The sequence below is a fragment of the Scyliorhinus torazame genome, chromosome 6 (assembly GCF_047496885.1).
Source record: "Scyliorhinus torazame isolate Kashiwa2021f chromosome 6, sScyTor2.1, whole genome shotgun sequence".
Taxonomy (NCBI): Eukaryota; Metazoa; Chordata; class Chondrichthyes; order Carcharhiniformes; family Scyliorhinidae; genus Scyliorhinus; species Scyliorhinus torazame.
This window is the reverse complement of record NC_092712.1, coordinates 67388705-67409957: the sequence shown is the minus strand read 5'-3', so window position 1 is coordinate 67409957 and position 21253 is coordinate 67388705. Positions and strand designations below refer to the sequence as shown.

Genomic DNA, 21253 nt, shown 5'->3' with positions numbered 1-21253 from the left:
AGGGGCTTTTTACAGTAACTTCATTTGAAGCCTACTTGTGACACTAAGCGATTTTCATTTCATTTCATTAAAGCATGTCAGGGACCCGGAACGCGCCCGCATTTCCAGTTCATGACACCCGATTTAAAATCCAGCCCAACATTTCAAGTATGTGACCTTTCATCGCTATTTGAACACTAGATTATAATCTTTCTCTCTGTACTTGAGTGAGTTGCACTGGGAAACTGCAGCAGGAACTGCAACAATGTGCAGTACCACCCAGCAGGACTGAACAGGAAGAGAAGGATATTACCACAATGAAACTGGTATCGCAAAGTGTGGAGTCATTGTAAAATCTACGGCAAGTGTGCAAGACCTTATGCTACAAGTGGAATAATGTAACGAGTTTTGCTGCAATAAAAAAAGGAATGGACAAGGAATAGAGTCACATGAGCATCAGTACAGCTGAGGGGTCTCAATTATAAAAGGAGTTTCTGGAGAAGCTGGGAATATTTCCACTAGGATTGGGAAGATTAAAAGGCAACTTGAAAAAAGCTTTCAGGATTATGAAATATCCTGCTCAGGTCACGAAATATCCTGCTCAGGTCACAGTAATATTGTGGCAACAAGCACTACTTGTTATAGAACAATTTGGGTGTGTTTTTCAAGCATTGTACAATGGGTTTAATGAATGGTAGAAACTCTGATCACTAATATTATTGCTGATCACTTGTAAACACCTGTGCCCACAGCATGGAGTGTCTAGATTTATTCAAATTTTTATTACACTTAACACCCCTGAGTAAATGGACAATTCAGTACAGTACTTGCACCACCTAGCAGGTGTAATTATTGATCACTTTGGAAAAGGAAAAGAAGAATATTCTAACTTTCTTCAAATGCTTCTAAGCAATGACTCTCAAATGGCTGCAGCGTTCAGCGGGAGCGGAGCAGGCTAGTCAATTTCAGCAGGAGCAGTGCGCAAGTGATTTCTGGGAGGTAAGTCTCTCCTTTAAAAACACTTGTCTTTGCAGGAGCAGGCCAGTCGATTTCAGCGGGAGCGGAGCAGGCTAGTCAATTTCAGCGGGAGCAGTGCGCAAGTGATTTCTGGGAGGTAAGTGTATCCTTTAAAAACACTTGTCTTTGCAGGAGCAGGCCAGTCGATTTCAGCGGGAGCGATGCGTTAGTGATTTCTGGGAGACCTTCACAGGAGCAGGCTAGTCAATTTCAGCGGTAAACACTTACCTGGTCCCGTTTTCGGTCCCTCTTTGCTGTTTTAAAAACAATTTTTAGTGTTTAAGGCGGGAACAGGAAGTTCGACCCGCGGACTTCTGGGAAGACCCTCACCAATAAATTCTGGTGGAGAGGAAACCCGAGACACTACACATGTAGTGTCTCCCACCCGCCCTCCTCCTCTAACCTAATAATAAAACCCATTGGTGGGAGGTAAGTACCATATTTTATTATTATTATTTTTTTTAAAAAAATTTAATTTAGTTGTTAGCCAGATCTTGGTAGAAAGTTAGAGGGATGGCAGGGAAGGGAGTGCAATGTTCCTCCTGCAGGATGTTTGAGGTGAGGGATGCCGTTAGTGTCCCTGCTGATTTTACCTGCAGGAAGTACTGCCATCTCCAGCTCCTCCAAGACCGAGTTAGGGAACTGGAGCTGGAGTTGGAAGAACTTCGGATCATTCGGGAGGCAGAGGGGGTCATAGACAGCAGCTTCAGGGAATTAGTTACACCAAAGATTGGAGATTATTAGGTAACTGTAAGAGGGACTGGGAAGAAGCAGTCAGTGCAGGGATCCCCTGCGGTCGTTCACCTGAGAAACAAGTATACCGCTTTGGATACTTGGGGGGGGGGGGGGGGGGGGGGAAGACTTACCAGGGGTAAGCCATGGGGTACGGGCCTCTGGCACGGAGTCTGTCCCTGTTGCTCAGAAGGGAAGGGGGGAGAGGAGCAGAGCATTAGTAATTGGGGACTCGATAGTCAGGGGCACAGATAGGAGATTTTGTGGGAGCGTGAGAGACTCACGTTTGGTATGTTGCCTCACAGGTGCAAGGGTACGTGATGTCTCGGATCGTGTTTTCCGGGTCCTGAGGGGGGAGGGGGAGCAGCACCAAGTCGTGGTCCACATTGGCACTAACGACATAGGTAGGAAAGGGGACAAGGATGTCAGGCAGGCTTTCAGGGAGCTAGGATGGAAGCTCAGAACTAGAACAGAGTTGTTATCCCTGGGTTGTTGCCCGTGCCACGTGATAGTGAGATGAGGAATAGGGAGAGAGAGCAATTAAACACGTGGCTACAGGGATGGTGCAGGCGGGAGGGATTCAGATTTCTGGATAACTGGGGCTCTTTCTGTGGGAGGTGGGACCTCTACAGACAGGATGGTCTACATCTGAACCTGAGGGGCACAAATATCCTGGGGGGGGGAGATTTGTTAGTGCTCTTTGGGGGGGTTTAAACTAATGCAGCAAGGGCATGGGAACCTGGATTGTAGTTTTAGGGTAAGGGAGAATGAGAGTATAGAGGTCAGGAGCACAGATTTGACGTCGCAGGAGGGGGCCAGTGTTCAGGTAGGTGGTTTGAAGTGTGTCTACTTCAATGCCAGGAGGATACGAAAAAAGGTAGGGGAACTGGCAGCATGGGTTGGTACCTGGGACTTCGATGTTGTGGCCATTTCGGAGACATGGATAGAGCAGGGATAGGAATGGATGTTGCAGGTTCCGGGGTTTAGGTGTTTTAGTAAGCTCAGAGAAGGAGGCAAAAGAGGGGGAGGTGTGGCGCTGCTAGTCAAGAGCAGTATTACGGTGGCGGAGAGGATGCTAGATGGGGACTCATCTTCCGAGGTAGTATGGGCTGAGGTTAGAAACAGGAAAGGAGAGGTCACACTGTTGGGAGTCTTCTATAGGCCTCCAAATAGTTCTAGGGATGTAGAGGAAAGGATGGCGAGGATGATCTTGGATAAGAGTGAAAGTAACAGGGTAGTTATTATGGGAGACTTTAACTTTCCAAATATTGACTGGAAAAGATATAGTTCGAGTACATTAGATGGGTCGTTTTTTGTACAGTGTGTGCAGGAGGGTTTCCTGACACAATATGTTGACAGGCCAACAAGAGGCGAGGCCACGTTGGATTTGGTTTTGGGTAATGAACCAGGCCAGGTGTTGGATTTGGAGGTAGGAGAGCACTTTGGGGACAGTGACCAAAATTCGGTGACGTTTACGTTAATGATGGAAAGGGATAAGTATACACCGCAGGGCAAGAGTTACAGCTGGGGGAAGGGCAATTATGATGCCATTAGACGTGACTTGGGGGGGATAAGGTGGAGAAGTAGGCTGCAAGTGTTGGGCACACTGGATAAGTGGAGCTTGTTCAAGGATCAGCTACTGCGTGTTCTTGATAAGTATGTACCGGTCAGGCAGGGAGGAAGGCGTCGAGCGAGGGAACCGTGGTTTACCAAAGAAGTGGAATCTCTTGTTAAGAGGAAGAAGGAGGCCTATGTGAAGATGAGGTGTGAAGTTTCAGGTAGGGCGATGGATAGTTACAAGGTAGCGAGGAAGGATCTAAAGAGAGAGCTAAGACGAGCAAGGAGGGGACATGAGAAGTATTTGGCAGGTAGGATCAAGGAAAACCGAAAAGCTTTCTATAGGTATGTCAGGAATAAGCGAATGACTAGGGAAAGAGTAGGACCAGTCAAGGACAGGGATGGGAAGTTGTGTGTGGAGTCTGAAGAGATAGGCGAGATACTAAATGAATATTTTTCGTCAGTATTCACTCAGGAAAAAGATAATGTTGTGGAAGAGAATGCTGAGACCCAGGCTAATAGAATAGATGGCATTGAGGTGCGTAGGGAAGAGGTGTTGGCAATTCTGGACAGGCTGAAAATAGATAAGTCCCCGGGTCCTGATGGGATTTATCCTAGGATTCTCTGGGAGGCCAGGGAAGAGATTGCTGGACCTTTGGCTTTGATTTTTATGTCATCATTGGCTACAGGAATAGTGCCAGAGGACTGGAGGATAGCAAATGTGGTCCCTTTGTTCAAAAAGGGGAGCAGAGACAACCCCGGCAACTATAGACTGGTGAGCCTCACGTCTGTAGTGGGTAAAGTCTTGGAGGGGATTATAAGAGACAAGATTTATAATCATCTAGATAGGAATAATATGATCAGGGATAGTCAGCATGGCTTTGCGAAGGGTAGGTCATGCCTCACAAACCTTATCGAGTTCTTTGAGAAGGTGACTGAACAGGTAGACGAGGGTAGAGCAGTTGATGTGGTGCATATGGATTTCAGCAAAGCGTTTGATAAGGTTCCCCACGGTAGGCTATTGCAGAAAATACGGAGGCTGGGCATTGAGGGTGATTTAGAGATGTGGATCAGAAATTGGCTAGCTGAAAGAAGACAGAGGGTGGTGGTTGATGGGAAATGTTCAGAATGGAGTTCAGTTACAAGTGGAGTACCACAAGGATCTGTTCTGGGGCCGTTGCTGTTTGTCATTTTTATCAATGACCTAGAGGAAGGCGCAGAAGGGTGGGTGAGTAAATTTGCAGACGATACTAAAGTCGGTGGTGTTGTTGATAGTGTGGAAGGATGTAGCAGGTTACAGAGGGATATAGATAAGCTGCAGAGCTGGGCTGCGAGATGGCAAATGGAGTTTAATGTAGAGAAGTGTGAGGTGATTCACTTTGGAAGGAATAACAGGAATGCGGAATATTTGGCTAATGGTAAAGTTCTTGGAAGTGTGGATGAGCAGAGGGATCGAGGTGTCCATGTACATAGATCCCTGAAAGTTGCCACCCAGGTTGATAGGGTTGTGAAGAAGGCCTATGGAGTGTTGGCCTTTATTGGTAGAGGGATTGAGTTCCGGAGTCAGGAGGTCATGTTGCAGCTGTACAGAACTCCGGTACGGCCGCATTTGGAGTATTGCGTACAGTTCTGGTCACCGCATTATAGGAAGGACGTGGAGGCTTTGGAGCGGGTGCAGAGGAGATTTACCAGGATGTTGCCTGGTATGGAGGGAAAATCTTATGAGGAAAGGCTGATGGACTTGAGGTTGTTTTCGTTGGAGAGAAGAAGGTTAAGAGGAGACTTAATCGAGGCATACAAAATGATCAGGGGGTTAGGTAGGGTGGACAGTAAGAGCCTTCTCCCGTGGATGGAAATGGCTGGCACGAAGGGACATAGCTTTAAACTGAGGGGTAATAGATATAGGACAGAGGTCAGAGGTAGGTTCTTTACGCAAAGAGTAGTGAGGCCGTGGAATGCCCCACCTGCTACAGTAGTGAACTCGCCAACATTGAGGGCATTTAAAAGTTTATTGGATAAACATATGGATGATAATGGCATAGTGTAGGTTAGATGGCTTTTGTTTTGGTGCAACATCGTGGGCCGAAGGGCCTGTACTGCACTGTAACGTTCTATGTTCTATGTTCTTAGACGGTGAACAAAAGAAATGTGCTCAAGATGCCATAAAACAAAGGGTTGCTAGACTCCTGACAAGCACCCCAGGTAATGGCAGGATTATCTATAAACAAATATATATGAGCTTCGAGCCAATTCAAAGTTGCCTTGAAACCAAATTAAATTAATACAACTTCTGAAATAGAATGTATAATTAATAATTTTATTTCTCAAGCTATTGTAATATATGATTTCCATATCATTTTTAAAAATACATATAGAGTCAGTCATAGCTCGGTAATGGCATGCTGAGGAGTCAGAAGGTTGTGAGATTAAATCCCACTCTGGGGACTTCAGTTCGGAATTTGGACTGAAATTCCTACTGAAGGAGTTGCTGCCCTTTGGCCAAGACAGTAAACCTAGCCTGCCCTCTCAGCGGATATAAAATATGTCACGGCATTGTTCAAAGAAAAGAGCACGATTTGGCTTTGAGGATAAAGCGAGGGATGTTTGGGGGCAAAAGGCAGCAGAGGCAACTGAACAAATGATCTCCGTCATAGGGTGAAATTCTCAGTTTGGTAGACTAAGTGTAGACATCAAAGTTAGGGCGATATTAGGAAATTAGATCCAGAAGATGTCGCAGGCAATTTAGGGATTAAACAGACAGAACTGATGTTTTGTTAGCATGCCCTGCTGCCTCACAGCGCCGGGGTCCCAGGTTCGATCCCGGCTCTGGGTCACTGTCCGCGTGGAGTTTGCACATTCTCCCAGTGTTTGCGTGGGTTTCGCCCCCACAACCCAAAGATTTGCAAGGTAGGTGGATTGAACATGCTAAATTGCCCCTTAATTGGAAAAAAATTAATTGGGTACACTAAAACTAAAAAAAAAATTGTTAGCATGGAGTCAGAGGGATACGCCCACACTTGGCATGAGTTACATTTTCCCCATTCAGACTGAAATTTGTTAGTGGGAATACACTGGATGGCCCTGTTCAGCAAGGGTGGTTCACAAGAGATCTATTATCCTTCGGGACACTTCTGTCTGGCCAGCTATTAGCCCATTACAGAGTCTGATGGCCCGCTTGTCTGTCAATGGGAAGTTAGTTGCATTCAATAGCATGGCGCTGTTTTCTTGTATAAATGGGAGTAAGCAATTAAACAGTCAAGATAACAATGATAGGTTCAAGTCTGGAAACCCAGGAGAGAACCTTTGTGTGAGGGAGAGCGAAAAGGTAGAGAGAGAAGGCTTTGGAAAGTGACTGAAAGAGGTTATGAAAGCTTCCACCGACGCAGGTTTTTCAAAAGGGTTCTGAAAGAATTTCCCTAACAGAAGAAAAATTGCTTTGTAAATACAAGAATCGTCGTTGCCTGCATGTGTATGTTGAATGAGAGCTACACGTTCATTTAAAGTGCTGTTTAATGAGAACTAGTGTGTTAAGTTAAGAAACTACATGTAATCTGCTATTTTAAAAAAATAAAATTTAGAGTACCCAATTCATTTTTTCCAATTAAGGGGCAATTTAGCGTGGCCAATCCACCTACCCTGCACATCTTTGGGATGTGGGGGCGAAACCCATACAAACACGGGGAGAATGTGCAAACTCCACACGGACAGTGACCCAGAGCCGGGATCGAACCTGGGACCTCGGCACCGTGAGGCCGCAGGGCTAACCTACTGCGCCACCGTGCTGCCCTGTAATCAGCTATTGTTAGGGTGAGATTTAAATGTTTAAATGTTGATCTTTTGTTTGAATAAAGTTTGTTTATAAAAATAACCAAGCCCTACTTCTTATATCATCACTCCTAGAAATAATCAATCTTTGTGCGCCACCTTAAAATCTTTGTAAAATTGTGACTCTGGTCCAGCCTTAGCCACTGCTGAGAGCTGACCTGGCGTCTGTAACATATAAACTGAATTGCGTGGGGTTCACTTTCTCATTGGGGGTACTAGTTCGGGAGCAATTCAGGTCCTGCTAATGAGCTAGCACTCTGCCTAGTAAATCTGGAACAATTCTCATTCCCGCCGGAATCGGCTTCGCTGGGGCCAGAATTAGCATTGGAAAACGTGATGAGCTGAAGCTGCACTCCATTCCCCACACACACCCATTCCAGCCATGAAGATGGCAATGCAGAGGGCAGCCCTGAAGTCCATGGAGGATGAGCTGGACAGAATGCTAGATGCGGTGGAGGAGTGGGAGACTGCCTCTTCCCCAGGGTGGGCAGGAGGCTACCGCCCATGGATGTTCAACAGGCCTGAGCAGAAGTGGCAGAGGCAACGAGTGCTGTTGGCCTGTCCAGGCGGACTACCTTGCTGTGTTGTGAATCCCCCTGACATACCATCCTGCACCAAACCCCAACACCTGTATTATCCTCTTTGGCCAGGTGCCTTGCAAACACAGGGCACCAGCTACAGACCCCCCATGCAACTCGCCTCCATGTGTCCTTAATGTGTCCCCCAGGAAAAGACAGTTGATAATTGCCAGGAATGGGAGGAGACTGGAGGGGGCGAGCCGAACTGCAGGGTCCTTACCGAGCAGAGGGCAATGGAGCTAGCCGGGGAGGTGGAAGAGAGGGCTATGTCCCAGGCGGAGATCAGAATGGGACAACCAAGTGAGCCCCTAATGCAAATTAATGTCCCTATAGCAAGTCCCCAGACCACTCCTTCCGGAGTTCTCACCATGTGTCTTGACTTTTGTCTTGCAGGATCACCTACGTACAAAGCCAGTCCATCTGGGTACCTCGGTGGGGCATTTTAGTGAAGAGGCTCATGGGTACCTTCTGGTATGCAGCACATCAGGTGGAGGTTGGGATTCCCGAGTGGGCAGTCGGAGGGCTGCCCGGTCCCAGGAACCAGCTGTAGTCCGGACAGGTGTTGCACTTCTGGGAAGAGTGAACCCAGTCCAAAGATCTGCGGGTTAGGTGGAACAGCCATGCTAAATTGCCCCTTGTGTCCAGAGATAGGATAGGGTGAGGGGGGTGGGGGGTAGACCTCTTTCGAATGGTCAGTGCAGATCTGATGGGCCGAATGGCCTCCTTCTGCACTGTAGGGATTCTATGATTACTGGTGGAGATGCAGCCAGAGCTCGGGTTTACAGGAGGGGAGTCAGCAAACATCCGCGCCTGCAGGTGCAGCTGGAGTCCAACCGCCTTCATGAGCAGGAGACAGTGCCGACAATGCGTGGTACCCAGTCCAACAATGAACGGGTGGGGTCCGCAATGAAGCCTTGGTTGGAAAAGTCACAGCCATGGGCCAAGACGTTTAAGGCTTGGGGCATACTGTGCAGTCGATGGCTGAGGCAGTCATGTACCCAGCCCATATGGACATTGTTGCAGTGCTCCAGAGCTTGACCCAGGTCACAAAGGATCATAGCAGTGGATGGCAAGGGCATTGGTCAGGCACTGACTGACCTAGGTCAGGCACAGAGGGTCATAGTTCAGTGCCAGAGGGATCTAGCACGGTGCTAGAGGGACATGACCGAAACAGTGAGGGACATGGCTCACTGACACACATGACACACGGCTAGGAGTGTAGGCCTTGGAAGAAAAATTAGACACCAGTTAAGTTGACACGCATGCAACACATAGGTTAGAGGTAGGGGTCAGGTCACATTACTGTAAATATTCACGGGTAAACACCTTTGCACCAAAACTGTGACCCGCCTTAATCCTCTCTGAAGGGTGAGGGTTGGGCCGGGCTGGGTGTAGAGGGTGTGCCGGGTGGGGGTGTTGGAGGGTGAAATGAGGCAGGGCACCCAGGACAATTGGATGTTCCACCTGGGATCACTCTCAGAGACGGCTGGGAACAGTGTTAGGCCGCCTTGTAAGACAGCTTGCCAGTGAGTGACCCATCACTGCTCATCATCTCCATAATCGCCCGCCCCCACCTCCCAGCACGCTCTGCCCTACCCCACCGTCCAAAGGATATATGGACTCGTGAGATGGAATGGCCATCTCACATGCAAGGATCACTTGGGCAGACAGTGGAATGTGATCCTAAAGGCAGAAGTCAATCTTTGTCAAACAATGAGGAGCACCAGAGCTCATCCCACAGTGAGTCGTCATAATTCTCTGTCCCGTGGACATCTGGCACAGTCTCCCTGGATAACCCGAGCCTCTGGCAGCAGACACGATCTGCCAGATCGTGGCCCGATGCGGTGCCTCCTTTGCACCTGCTCCTCAGCCTGCTGAATGGCTGGCTCTCCAGCCTTAACAGCTGGCCCCTGTCCTTCTGGGGCAGCTCCTATTCTACAGGGTACTCCCCGAACAGGCCCTGTGCCTCCAGTCATCATGCATTCTGCAATTACTGCTGCGGCCAGGTAGATTGTAAGCATAGCTAACTGTACTCTGAAATCCATCTTCTGCAGAGGGGGAATAGAATTCATGTTAGCAAGACAATTATTCACTAGTCCACCCGGATCCAACAGGTTACATGGTGACCCCTGTGTTGCACTTCAACTCCACCCTCCACCCCAAACCCACCCATACCCTCAGCTCGCTCCCGTTCTCTCTCTCTCTCTCTCCCGCCCCCCCCCCCTCCAGTATGTTGCCTTCCACGCTGCACCACTGTTCCAAGCAGTGAGTAGCACTGGGGAGTTTCTATCCTCACCAGCTGTATCAGTGGCTGCCACAGCCCATGGCAACAATGACCGCTGTGGCCCCAGTCCTGTCTCCCCAGTGGGGCTACTGTGGGTGTCCTCATTGGGTGGGCTGTGTGTTATCCCGACAGCAGGGTGGCACCTGGTTGTGTGGTGGAGAGGGTCACCATGTGCCACCACCACCCTCACATTTACAGGCTTGATTTTTAGAAATTGACCCTGAAATTGAATATGGTTCTCTGTCTCCATTTGCAGCTTTTTTTTTTAAATTCAGGGTACCCAGTTCATTTTTTCCCATCAAGAGGCAATTTAGTGTGGCTAATCCACCTAGCCTGCACATCTTCAGGTTGTGGGGGCGAAACCAATGCAAACACGGGGGGAATGTGCAAACTTCATACGGACAGTGACCCAGAGCCAGGATCAAACCTGGGACCTTGGCTCTGCCAATTGTAGCTCTATTCGAAGAGCAGCAGAACTAAGTGAGAAAAGAAAAAGCAGCCATTTGGCATGATATAGTTATGCTGGGCACCTGCATCTTTCTTTTTCAGGTTGCACACTGAGGTTACAGATGATCCCCGCATGGAAGTTAAGGACCTATAATTACTTTCCGTTCTAAAATAATAAACATTTTAGCCATTGAGACGGTGTCTAATACTGGGGAGGGCAAAAGTGGGGCCATTAATACAAGGTAGTCACCCAAAACAAAAATCAAATAGGGAATTCAGACAAAAAAATCTTTACCCAGCGTTGTGGGAATCTGGAACTCGCCACCACAGGAAGTATTTGAAGTAAATAATATTGATGCATTTAAAAAGGAAGCGAGATAAGCAGATGAGGGAGAAGGAAATTGAGGGTTGTGCTGACAGCTTAGATGAGAAAAGATGGAGAATGGTTGACTCTGGTATGGACTGATTGAGCAAAGTAGTCTGTCTGTATGCTGCATTTATGTGATTAACTCCTCAATGAACAGCTACTTCTAAGCGGGCAGCTTTTTTTTTCTTTCCATGATTTACCTCTGAGCAGTGGTCATGATGGCATCCACCACTTCAATAATGCGATGCAAAGCAGAGTCTGTACCAATGGTCATATCTGTCCCGCAGAAATCATTGTCGATCGACCCAACCATGCCTACGATGTTTAAATGGCTGTACGTATGAGCTACTCTCTCATCAATTGTACCTGAGCAGGGGAAGGAGGACAAAAAACGTGACAATAAATCATTTGAACACTTCAAACAGTCAGGACCAATAAACGCCAATGCAAGTAATCCAATAAGTCATAATGGATTACTTCAACTCCACCCTCCACCCCAAACCCACCCATACCCTCAGCTCGCTCCCGTTCTCTCTCTCTCTCTCTCTCTCTCCCTCCCACCCCACCTCCAGTATGTTGCCTTCCACGCTGCACCACTGTTCCAAGCATTACTGATTGCTCACTGATAGACAATGCACATAATAAGAATAATAATCACTATTATTTTTTACATCTGCTATTTTTGGGCTGAATCTTAAATCCCCAAACTCAAGTGGGCTGGGGACAGGCCAGAGTTAAAAATGCAAAAAGATTAGACCAGGAATCGTGAAAACCAGGCTGATCTGTTAAACACTGCAATGAAATACATGTTAATAGTCATTCTATTTTTAAGCAGAGGCAGCCAGGTTTCCAGCGCTAAAGCTTGACAGCTTAAAGGCGGTGAGAAGAGCGGAATCCATTTGGTAAGTGCCCTTGCAGCACTACTACGGTCATGGGCTAGGATCAAGGTCCGTCCAGCCACTATCGCCCTGCCTTCTCCTTCCCTTCGAGTACATAGAGCAGTATTTACTCACCAATAACCTGCTGAACAATTTTCAGTTTAGGCACTGCTGGGCACACTCAGCTCTGGATCCCACTACAGCCTTGGCTCAAACATGAACAAATCGGCAGAATTTCAGAAGTGAGGCGAGTGTGACTGCCCTGGACATCACAGCAGCAGTATTTTAACTGACTGAGTCACCAAGGAACCCAAGCAAAACTGAAGTCAATGGGAATCAGGATGGAAAACTTTGGCTGGAACCGCATCACAAAGGAATATTGTTGCAGTTCGAGGAGGCCTATCCTCTTAGCCCCAGGGCCATTGCGACAGGACTGCCTCAGGATAGTGCCCTAAACCTGATCAACTTCAGCTGCATCATCGAAGACATTCCCTCCACCAAAGGCTGAAGTGGAGACATCTGATGATTGCATAGTGCTCAGTTCCATTAACATCTCATCAAATAATGAAGTAATTCATGCCCACATGCACAAGACTTGTGCAACATTTGGGCTTGGGCTGAAGAGAGACTAAGTAACATTCATGCCACGAATGTCAAGAAATTACATCTTCAACAAGGAAAGTCTAAGCACCTCCCCTGATATTGAAAAGCATTATCATCAAATACCCCATGTCAATATCCTGGGTCACCAGTGAACAGAAGCTTAACTGGATAAACCACATGTAATATGTGCCTATAAGAGCAAGTCAGAGGCTCGGCAGTGAGCAACTCACCTCCTGACGTCCTAAAGCTTATCCACCATCTACAAGGCGGCAATGGAATATTCTCCACTTGCCTAAATGAGTGCAGCTCCAACAATATTCAAGAGGCTCAACACCATGCAGAGTAAATGACCTTGATTGGTACCCCATCTATCAGCGGTGAACAATGGATGCAGTGCACATCAACTGCAAGATGCATTATAGAAATTAACCGAGGATCCTTCAGCAAAACCTCCCATACACACAATCTCTCCTACTTATAAGGACTAGGGGCGGGATTCTCCGACCCCCGCCGGGTCGGACAATCGCCGGGGGGGCGGCATGAATCCCGCCCCGTCGCTCCAACGCCGGCTGCCGAATTCTCCGGCGCTGGGTTTTGGGCGGTGGCGGGAATCGCAGCGCGCCGGTCATTGGCAGCGCCCCCCCCTGGCAATTCTCCGGGCCCCACTGGGCCGAGCGGCCGCCCATTTTCAGCCAGTCCCGCCAGCGTGGATTAGACATGGTCCATACCGGCGCAACCTAGCTTGGAAGGCGGCTAGCGGAGCCATCGGGGTCGCATGGGGATCCGGCCACGGGTAGCACTGCAGTCTCACGGCGCCGAGGTCCCAGGTTTGATCCCGGCTCTGGATCACTGTCCATGTGGAGTTTGCACATTCTCCCCATGGTTTGCGTGGGTTTTGCCCCACAACCCAAAGATGTGCAAGGTAGGTGGATTGAACACGTATTTACATTCCAATTATTCCCCTTAATTGGAAAAAACAAATCGGGTACTTTAAATTTGTTAAAAAAAAAAAAATTTTTAAGAATTTGGATTGGGTGCGGCTGTTGGAGGGCAAATCAACATCGGACATGTGGGAGTCTTTCAAGTGACAGTTGATTAGGATTCAGGAAAGTCACGTACCTGAGAGAATGATAGATAAGTATGGGAAGTTTAGAGAGCCGTGGATAATGAGGGATATTGTGAACCTCGTCAAAAAGAAAAAGGAGGCTTTTACGGTCTAGAAGGTTGGGGACAGATGAAACTCTTGAGGATTATAAAGAAAGTAGAAAGGTACTTAAGCGGGAAATTAGGAGGGCTAGGAAGGGTCATGGACTTCAGTTAAGCCTTTGACAAGGTGCCTTATGGCAGACTGGTACAAAAGGTGAAGTCACACAGGATCAGAGGTGAGATGGGAAGATGGATACAGAACTGGCTCGGTCACAGAAGGCAGAGGGTAGCAGCAGAAGGGTGTTTTTCTGAATGGAAGGTTGTGACTAGTGGCATTCCACAGAGATCTGTGCTGGAGCTTCTGTTGTTTGTAGTATACATAAACGATTTGGAGGAAAATGTAGCTGGTCTGATTAGTAAATTTGCGGAATACACCAAGGTTGGTGGCGTGGCAGATAGTGTTGAGGATTGTCAGAGGATACAGCAGGACATAGATAGGTTGGAGACTTGGGCAAAGAAATGGAGTTTAATCCAGACAAATATGAGGTCATGCATTTTGATAGGTTTAACAGAGGGGAAATATACCATAAATGGCAATATACCTTGAAATCAATAATCACTTCCAACTAACAAAGAACAAAGAAAAGTACAGCACAGGAACAGGCCCTTTAGCCCTCCAAGCCCGTGCCGACCATGCTGCCCGACTAAACTACAATCTTCTACACTTCCTGGGTCCGTATCCCTCTATTCCCATCCTATTCATGTATTTGTCAAGATGCCCCTTAATGTCACTATCGTCTCTGCTTCCACCACCTCCTCCGGTAACGAGTTGCAGGCACCCACTGCCCTCCGTGTAAAAAAACTTGCCTCGTACACCTACTCTAAACCTTGCCCCTCTCACCTTTAACCTATGCTGCCTAGTAATTGACTGTTGGCCAATTCATTGATAGAGTTTCTCTTTGTTCCCTTTTCCCCCATCCAAAACCTATTAAGGTTCTCAGTGAATTTGAAATTTCACCATTGTGGGTCAAAAGGACATTGACACTTCTGCTTATTTGTGAGGTGCGTTACTCCAAACTATGAATATCACAGAATACGTAACAACCTCAAATTTACTTGCCTCTATAGCAGAAAGTCACTAGTTATCTGTTTTTTTCTAATAATAGCAATCTTTATTGTCACAAGTAGACATACATTAACATTGCAATGAAGTTACTGTGAAAAGCCCTTAGTCGCCACATTCCAGCGCCTGTTCGGGTACACAGAGCGAGAATTCAGAATGTCCAATTCACCTAACAAGCACGTCTTTCGGGATTTGTGGGAGGAAACCGAAGCACCCGGAGGAAATCCATTCAGACACGAGGAGAACATGCAGACTCCGCACAGACAGTGACCCAAGCCGGGAATCGAACCGGGGACCCTGGCGCTGTGAAGCAACAGTGCTAACCACTGTGCCACCGTGCCTTCCCAAGGGTTATTCTTTAAATTTACCATTATAAACATGATCCATTTTGCTTATAGACCATGTCAATATGACTTACACTGCCAATGGCAATTATGGCACAACATCGTAGGCCGAAGGGCCTGTACTGTTCTATGTTCAAGTCACCTGCACATTAAAATAAAACTGGTACTGAACAAAAGGACAATTTAACGAGGATTGTCATTATGGAGAATACTAATGTACAACATACACATCAAGAAAGCAAAGGGAAAATCCAACGAACCTCTATATTGGACATACCTTCTTCAATGAGTTCCTCTAGTAGCCCTTTCCAGTCTTCACGGAAGAGATTTGCACCAGTTAAGCTCCCATCGCCACCAATCACACACAGATTTGATATGCCATGCTTTATGAGATTATGGGCGGCCTGTTTACGGCCCTCACGGGTACGGAAATCTTTACACCGAGCACTTCCAATAACTGTCCCACCCTGAAAACAAAGCACAAGGTTTTCTGGTAATCTTCCTCTGATGTTATATAGACAGAGTTCAGAGCAGCCACGGAAGAAATCAGAGGCGACTACGTTCAAAATGTATAAGAGGAGTCAAATCTTCATCAATTTCACTGCCATTTCCCATTGTGAGTCACATATTATGAAAGAAATCATAGAAAAAGAAAGAAGAAAACCAACACAGGAGTATAAGGATTGACTAGAGGCTAAAATAAAAAGGGAACCCAAAAGTCTTATTTTCTTATTGTCTTCAAAAAAAGGAATGGGGTGTCAAAAGAAGGGTAGGGCGTATTAGGTACCATAAAGGAGATTTTCTTGTGGAGGCAGTAAGCCTTGATTTGGGACTAAATCTTGACTTTGCATCTATCTTTACTAAAGAAGAGGACGTACTATCAAATGAGAGACTCAGTAAGATAGCAGACTGGACTAAAAAAAAAGGTTGAATTCATCCTGGATCGCATAATTGCTTCACAGCTCCAGGGTCCCAAGTTCAATTCCAGCTTGGGTCACTGTCTGTGCGGAGTCTGCACATCCTCCCCGTGTGTGCGTGGGTTTTCTCCGGGTGCTCCGGTTTCCTCTCACAGTCCAAAGATGTGCAGGTTAGGTGGATTGGCCATGATAAATTGCCCTTAATGTCCAAAATTGCCCTTAGTGTTGGGTGGGGTTACTGGGTTTTGGGGATCGGGTGGAGGTGTTGACCTTGGGTGGAGTGCTCTTTCCAAGAGCCGGTGCAGTCTCAATGGGCCGAATGGCCTCATTCTGCACTGTAAATTCTATGTTAATCCTGGGGCTAAGTCTCCTGGCAGGGGCGGGAACATGAAGTGTTTTCCGTTATGGAGGTTGGCAGGAAAACACACCAAATCCTCAGGCCCCAACTTATTAATTATGCACCCGGGTGTTTTGCACCGTATTCTGTGCTGGGGCAGGTCTGATGGCACATGGTCTACTGTCCTATCCGGATGCCATCTTTTCTTTTCTTTAAATATAAATTTAAAGTACCCAATTTTTTTCCAATTAAGGGGCAATTTAGTGTGGCCTATCCACCTAACTTGAACATCTTTGGGTTGTGGGGGAGACCCGTGCAGACACGGGGAGAATGTGCAAACTCCTCACAGACAGTGACCCGGGGCCGGGATCGAACCCGGGTCCTGAGCGCCTTAGAGGATGCCATCTTTTCTACTATTTTCTTTGAAAAGAAAAGACAGTATTCCTTCCAAATACAATATGGCGTAATTCGAACCATCTCTAATTGATGTTCATTATCTGATATTCAGCGCACATTGATAATTTTCTCAACAGGAAACCATAATTATAAATGGACAATAATGAGTAACATAAATGTCTACAGCAAAAAATCAGTAGACATCAGCAGATGGCAAACTTAAGAGCTCAAATTGAAATTGAAAAGCTGTAAAGCTTCCAGCATCAACTATAAATGCCAGATTAATGAAACGTGATGATGAATAATAGCTTTGCACTTAGTTTTTGAATTACATCCCAGGTTTTCATTTTTCTGATGATTTGATCAAAGCTTTGGAATGTCTCCCCATAAGTCAGTATTTCCATAAAAGGAGTCCTGTCCTCCACCTCATATTATTCCATGTATTTGCTTACCACTTGCAAGATACTGGAGACGTCTTGCCACTTTGCTTCTACAATATGTTTCCCACCATCCACCATTCCCTGATAACCCTGCAAGAGAATGATAAACAAAGTCAGTTTAATTAATCTAAACGGTTAACAACGTCATACTGAAAGCACTTTTAATGCCAACACATGCATTATTTTTGCTGTGTATGCAGTATTGAGGTAGTCATCAGAGGCTACATTTGAGATCGGCTTTCATTTGTTGCCTTTATTTATTCATATGATCATTCCTTCAGCCTGCTACTGCTACACGTTTTTGACAGATATTCTCCGACCCCCCGCCGGGTGGGAGAATCGTCGGGGCACCGCGCAAATCACGCCACGTGCCCCGACCGCGATTCCCCCACTCCCCTGAAACCAGCGCTGCGCAAATCGCGGCGGGCCGCTCGGAGAATCGCCGCAAACGGCGAGCGGCAATTCTTCGGCCCGAATGGGCCGAGCGGCCGGCGAGAAAAAATGACAGTCCCGCCGGCGTCGTTCACCCCTGGTCTCTGCCGGAATGCTCAGGGGGGGGGGGGCTCCTTCACCGGGGGGGCCTCCGATGGGGTCCGGCCTGCGATCGGGGCCCACCAATCGGCGGGCCGCCACCCCCCCCCCCCCCGGGCCTACTTCCTGGCGCGGCCAGCCCCTGAACACCGACCCCATGTTGGGTCAGGGCTGGCGCGTGCAAGATGTTCCCCGGCATGCGCAGGATGGTGCGCCCTAACTGCGCATGCGCAGGATTGAACTGCCCCCAACTGCGCATGCGTGGCGCTAAGGAGTATGGAGTGGCGTGAACCACTCCAGCGCCATGCCGGCCCCCTGTGGGGGCCAGACTAGGTCATGCCCAGGCCCTGTTCGTGGCATCGTGAAACGTGGCGTTGTGAAACGCGACGGCGTTCACGGCAGCGTGAACACTTGGCCTCAATATTGGAGAATCTCGCCCAATAATGAGGAAAGTCTCATTCACAGGAGCACTTTAAAAATCAATCAGAAAAGGAATCATTATCATTTTTTTCTCCTGTGTTGCAGTCACTTTTTTGCCTCTCTATGCTCTCCTGTTGCCCAGAGGGACTGTGGGTCATTGGTCATTGGGGCAATGGTAACGGACAAATATTCTGGGGTTTGAATCCCGTCACTGGAGCTGGTGGAAATTAAATGTCATCAATAGATCTCTAATTAAAAGCTCATCTTGGTAATCAGGACCATGAAACCAATGTTGATTGTCATTTTTAAAAATCCCATCTAAGTTCACCCTCTGGGGAAGGAAATCTGCTGCCCTGATCTGGCCTGGTCTACATTTGATTCCAGACTCATATCAATGTGGTTGACTCATAAATGGCCTAGGAAACCGCTCTAAAGCCTACAAAAAGAACTGAAACCAAATAGATCACCTGGCACTGACCCAAGCAAAATGATAAACGCAAACCAAGCATCGCTGACCCTGCAAAGTTCTCCTTGCTAACATTTGGAGATTGTGCCAAAAATTGGGACAACAGTCTGACTTGTCAATCAGCAGGCTGACATAGTCATTCTCACAGAATCTTACAGATAATGTTCCAGACACCACCATCACTGGCTACGTCCTGTCCCACCAGCAGGGCAGGCACCCAACAGAGGTGGAGGCACAGTAGTAAACACATGTGAGGGGGTTCCTCTGGGAGTTGTTGAATTCCACAAAGTCTCATGTATCAGGTCAAACATGGGAAAGGAAACCTCCAGATGTTTACCACCTACCGCATCCCCCTTCAACTGATGGATCAGTACTCTGCAAAGTGGAACAACACTTGGAGGGAGCAATGAGGGTGGAGGGAGCAATGAGGGTGGCTGGGGCAGAGAATGTACTCTGAGAGGCAGATGTCCATCACCATGTGTGGCTCAGTCGCAATACCAGTGACTGAGCTGGCCAATTCCTAAAGGAATTAATTGCTAGAGTGGGTCTGCAAGAGGTGATGAGAACACCAACTAGATGGATAAAGCTACTTGTCCTCATCAACTTACCAATCATAGATGTCCATGCCAGTATCAGTAAGAGTAACCAATGCAAAGTCCTGGTGGAATGACCACCATGGTAATGGGATAGATTTAAATGGATCTAGCAATCCAAAACTGGGCATCCATGAGGCACTGTGGGCCATCAACAGCTATAGAATTGTACTCTACCATAATCCTTAACCTCATGCTTGGCAATCCCCCATTCTACCGCATCAAGCCAGGAGATCAACCCGGGTTCAATGAAAAGCGGAGGACATGCCAAGAGCAGCATCAGGCATACCAAAAAAAGAGACATCAACCTAATGAAGCTACAACACGGGACTACTTACATACCAAACAATGAAAGCCACTCCAATAGACAGCATTAAGTGATTCTACAGCCAACTGATTAGATTTAAGCTAGTCAGTCCTGCCACAACCAGTCGTGGATGGTCATAGGCAATTAAACAACTCACTGGAGGAGGCGGTTCCAAAACATCACCATCTTCAATGATGGAGGACCCCAGCACGACAGTGCAAAAGACCAGGTTAAAGCATTTCCAACAGCATTCAGCCAGAAGTGCCAAGTGAACGATCCATCAGGGCCTCTTCCTGAGCTCCCAAGCATTACAGTTGCCAGTCTTCAACAAATTTGATTCACTCCACATGATATCAAGAACTGAAGGCCCTGAATGCTGCAAAGGCTATGGCCCCCTAACAACATTCTGTCAATAGCACTAAAGACTTGTGCTCCAGAACCAGCTGCATACATAACCAAGCTGTTCCAGTACTACTACGACACTGACTCCTATCCAGGAATGTAGAAAATTGTCCAGCTGCGTCTTGTCAAAAAATAAATCATTTGGCCTCAGAGTATAGGTCACAGAACTGGTCAAAATTTATTTTTAAAAATTAGAGCAATGCTTTGGGGTCCTTTTTCACAAGAAAAATGGAAAACAAAAACAGGACAAATCCAACCCGGTCAATAACCACCCCATAGGTCCACTTGCGATTATCAGCAAAGTGCTGGAAGGGGTGGTCAACAGTGGTTTCAAGTGGCACTTACTCAGCCTGCCCACTGATGCTCAGTTTGGGTTCTGCCAAGGTTGCTCAGCTCCTGACATCATTACACTCTTGATTCAAACATGTATAAAGGAGCTGAAGGCCAGAGGCGAGATAGGAATGACTGCCCTAGACATCAAGTCCGCATTTGACTGAGTGAATTATCAAGCGGCCCTAGCAAAACTGGAGGCAACGAGAATCTGGAGAAACCTAGCACAAAGGAAGATGATTGAGGTTGATGGTGGTTAGTCATCTCAATCCCAGTACATTATGCAGGAGGTCTTCAGAATACTGTCTGAGGCCCAACCACCTTCAAATATTTCTCTCCATCATAAGATCAGATGTGAGGATGTTCAGCACCATTAACAACTGACACTGATACATTCTGTGCTCATATGACAATGACATAGACAATATTCAGGCTTGAGCTGACAAATGGCAAATAAGAGCCACTCCACACAAGTGCCAGATAATGATAATCACCAACAAACAGAAAATCCACTCATCCCTCTTTGACATTCAATGGTATTATAATCGCTGAACCCGCACTATCATTATCCTAGGGTTACCATCGACCAGAAACTGAACTGGACAATATAAATACTGTGCGTACACAAAATTCTGTGGCGATTAACACACCAAAGCCTGTCTACCATCTACAAGGTACAATTCAGAGGGCTGTGATGAAATACTCTTCCGTTGTCTGGATGAGTGCAGGCTCAACAATGCTCAAGAAGGACAAGGACAAGGACAAGGACAAGGCAGCCTGCTTGAATGACACCCCATCCACTACTGTCAACATCCATATCCCCCACCACTGATTCACAGTAACACCAGTGTTTCGTATTCACAAGATGCACTGCAGCAACTCACCTCAGTAGCACCTTCTGAACTGATGACCTCTAGAAGGGCAGACAGATGGGAACACAACCACCTGATCCATCCTGACTTGGAGCTGCATCACTGGTCGTTCACTGTCACTGGGTCAAAATCCGAGAGCTCCCTCCCCAACAGCAGTGTGAATGTACCTACAACCACATGGACTGCAGTGGTTCAAGAAGACAGCTCACCACCACCTCTTTGTGGAATTAGCAAGGAGCAATAAAAATGCTAGCCTAGCCAGCGATATCATGAAAGCATATTTTTAAAAAGTGTGCAGCTCCCAACTCATGATCAAACAGGAAAGGGTTTTTCAACCCAATTAGAAGTGAAGGTGCTCATGC

General features: G+C 47.1%; 1 protein-coding gene across 6 annotated transcripts in view; it reads right to left on the bottom strand.

The window, feature by feature from the left end:
- The window catches only part of LOC140424825 (ATP-dependent 6-phosphofructokinase, platelet type-like), a 147413-nt gene that overhangs the window by 82199 nt on the left and 43961 nt on the right, over positions 1-21253 (bottom strand). For all 6 annotated transcript variants that reach the window (XM_072508297.1, XM_072508299.1, XM_072508298.1 and 3 more), the window contains exons 3-5: positions 16983-17060; positions 15158-15347; positions 10987-11152 (exon numbers count right to left, since the gene is read on the bottom strand). In XM_072508297.1, the coding sequence (XP_072364398.1) occupies positions 10987-11152; positions 15158-15347; positions 16983-17060 (434 nt within the window). The remainder of the gene's footprint in view (positions 1-10986; positions 11153-15157; positions 15348-16982; positions 17061-21253) is intronic.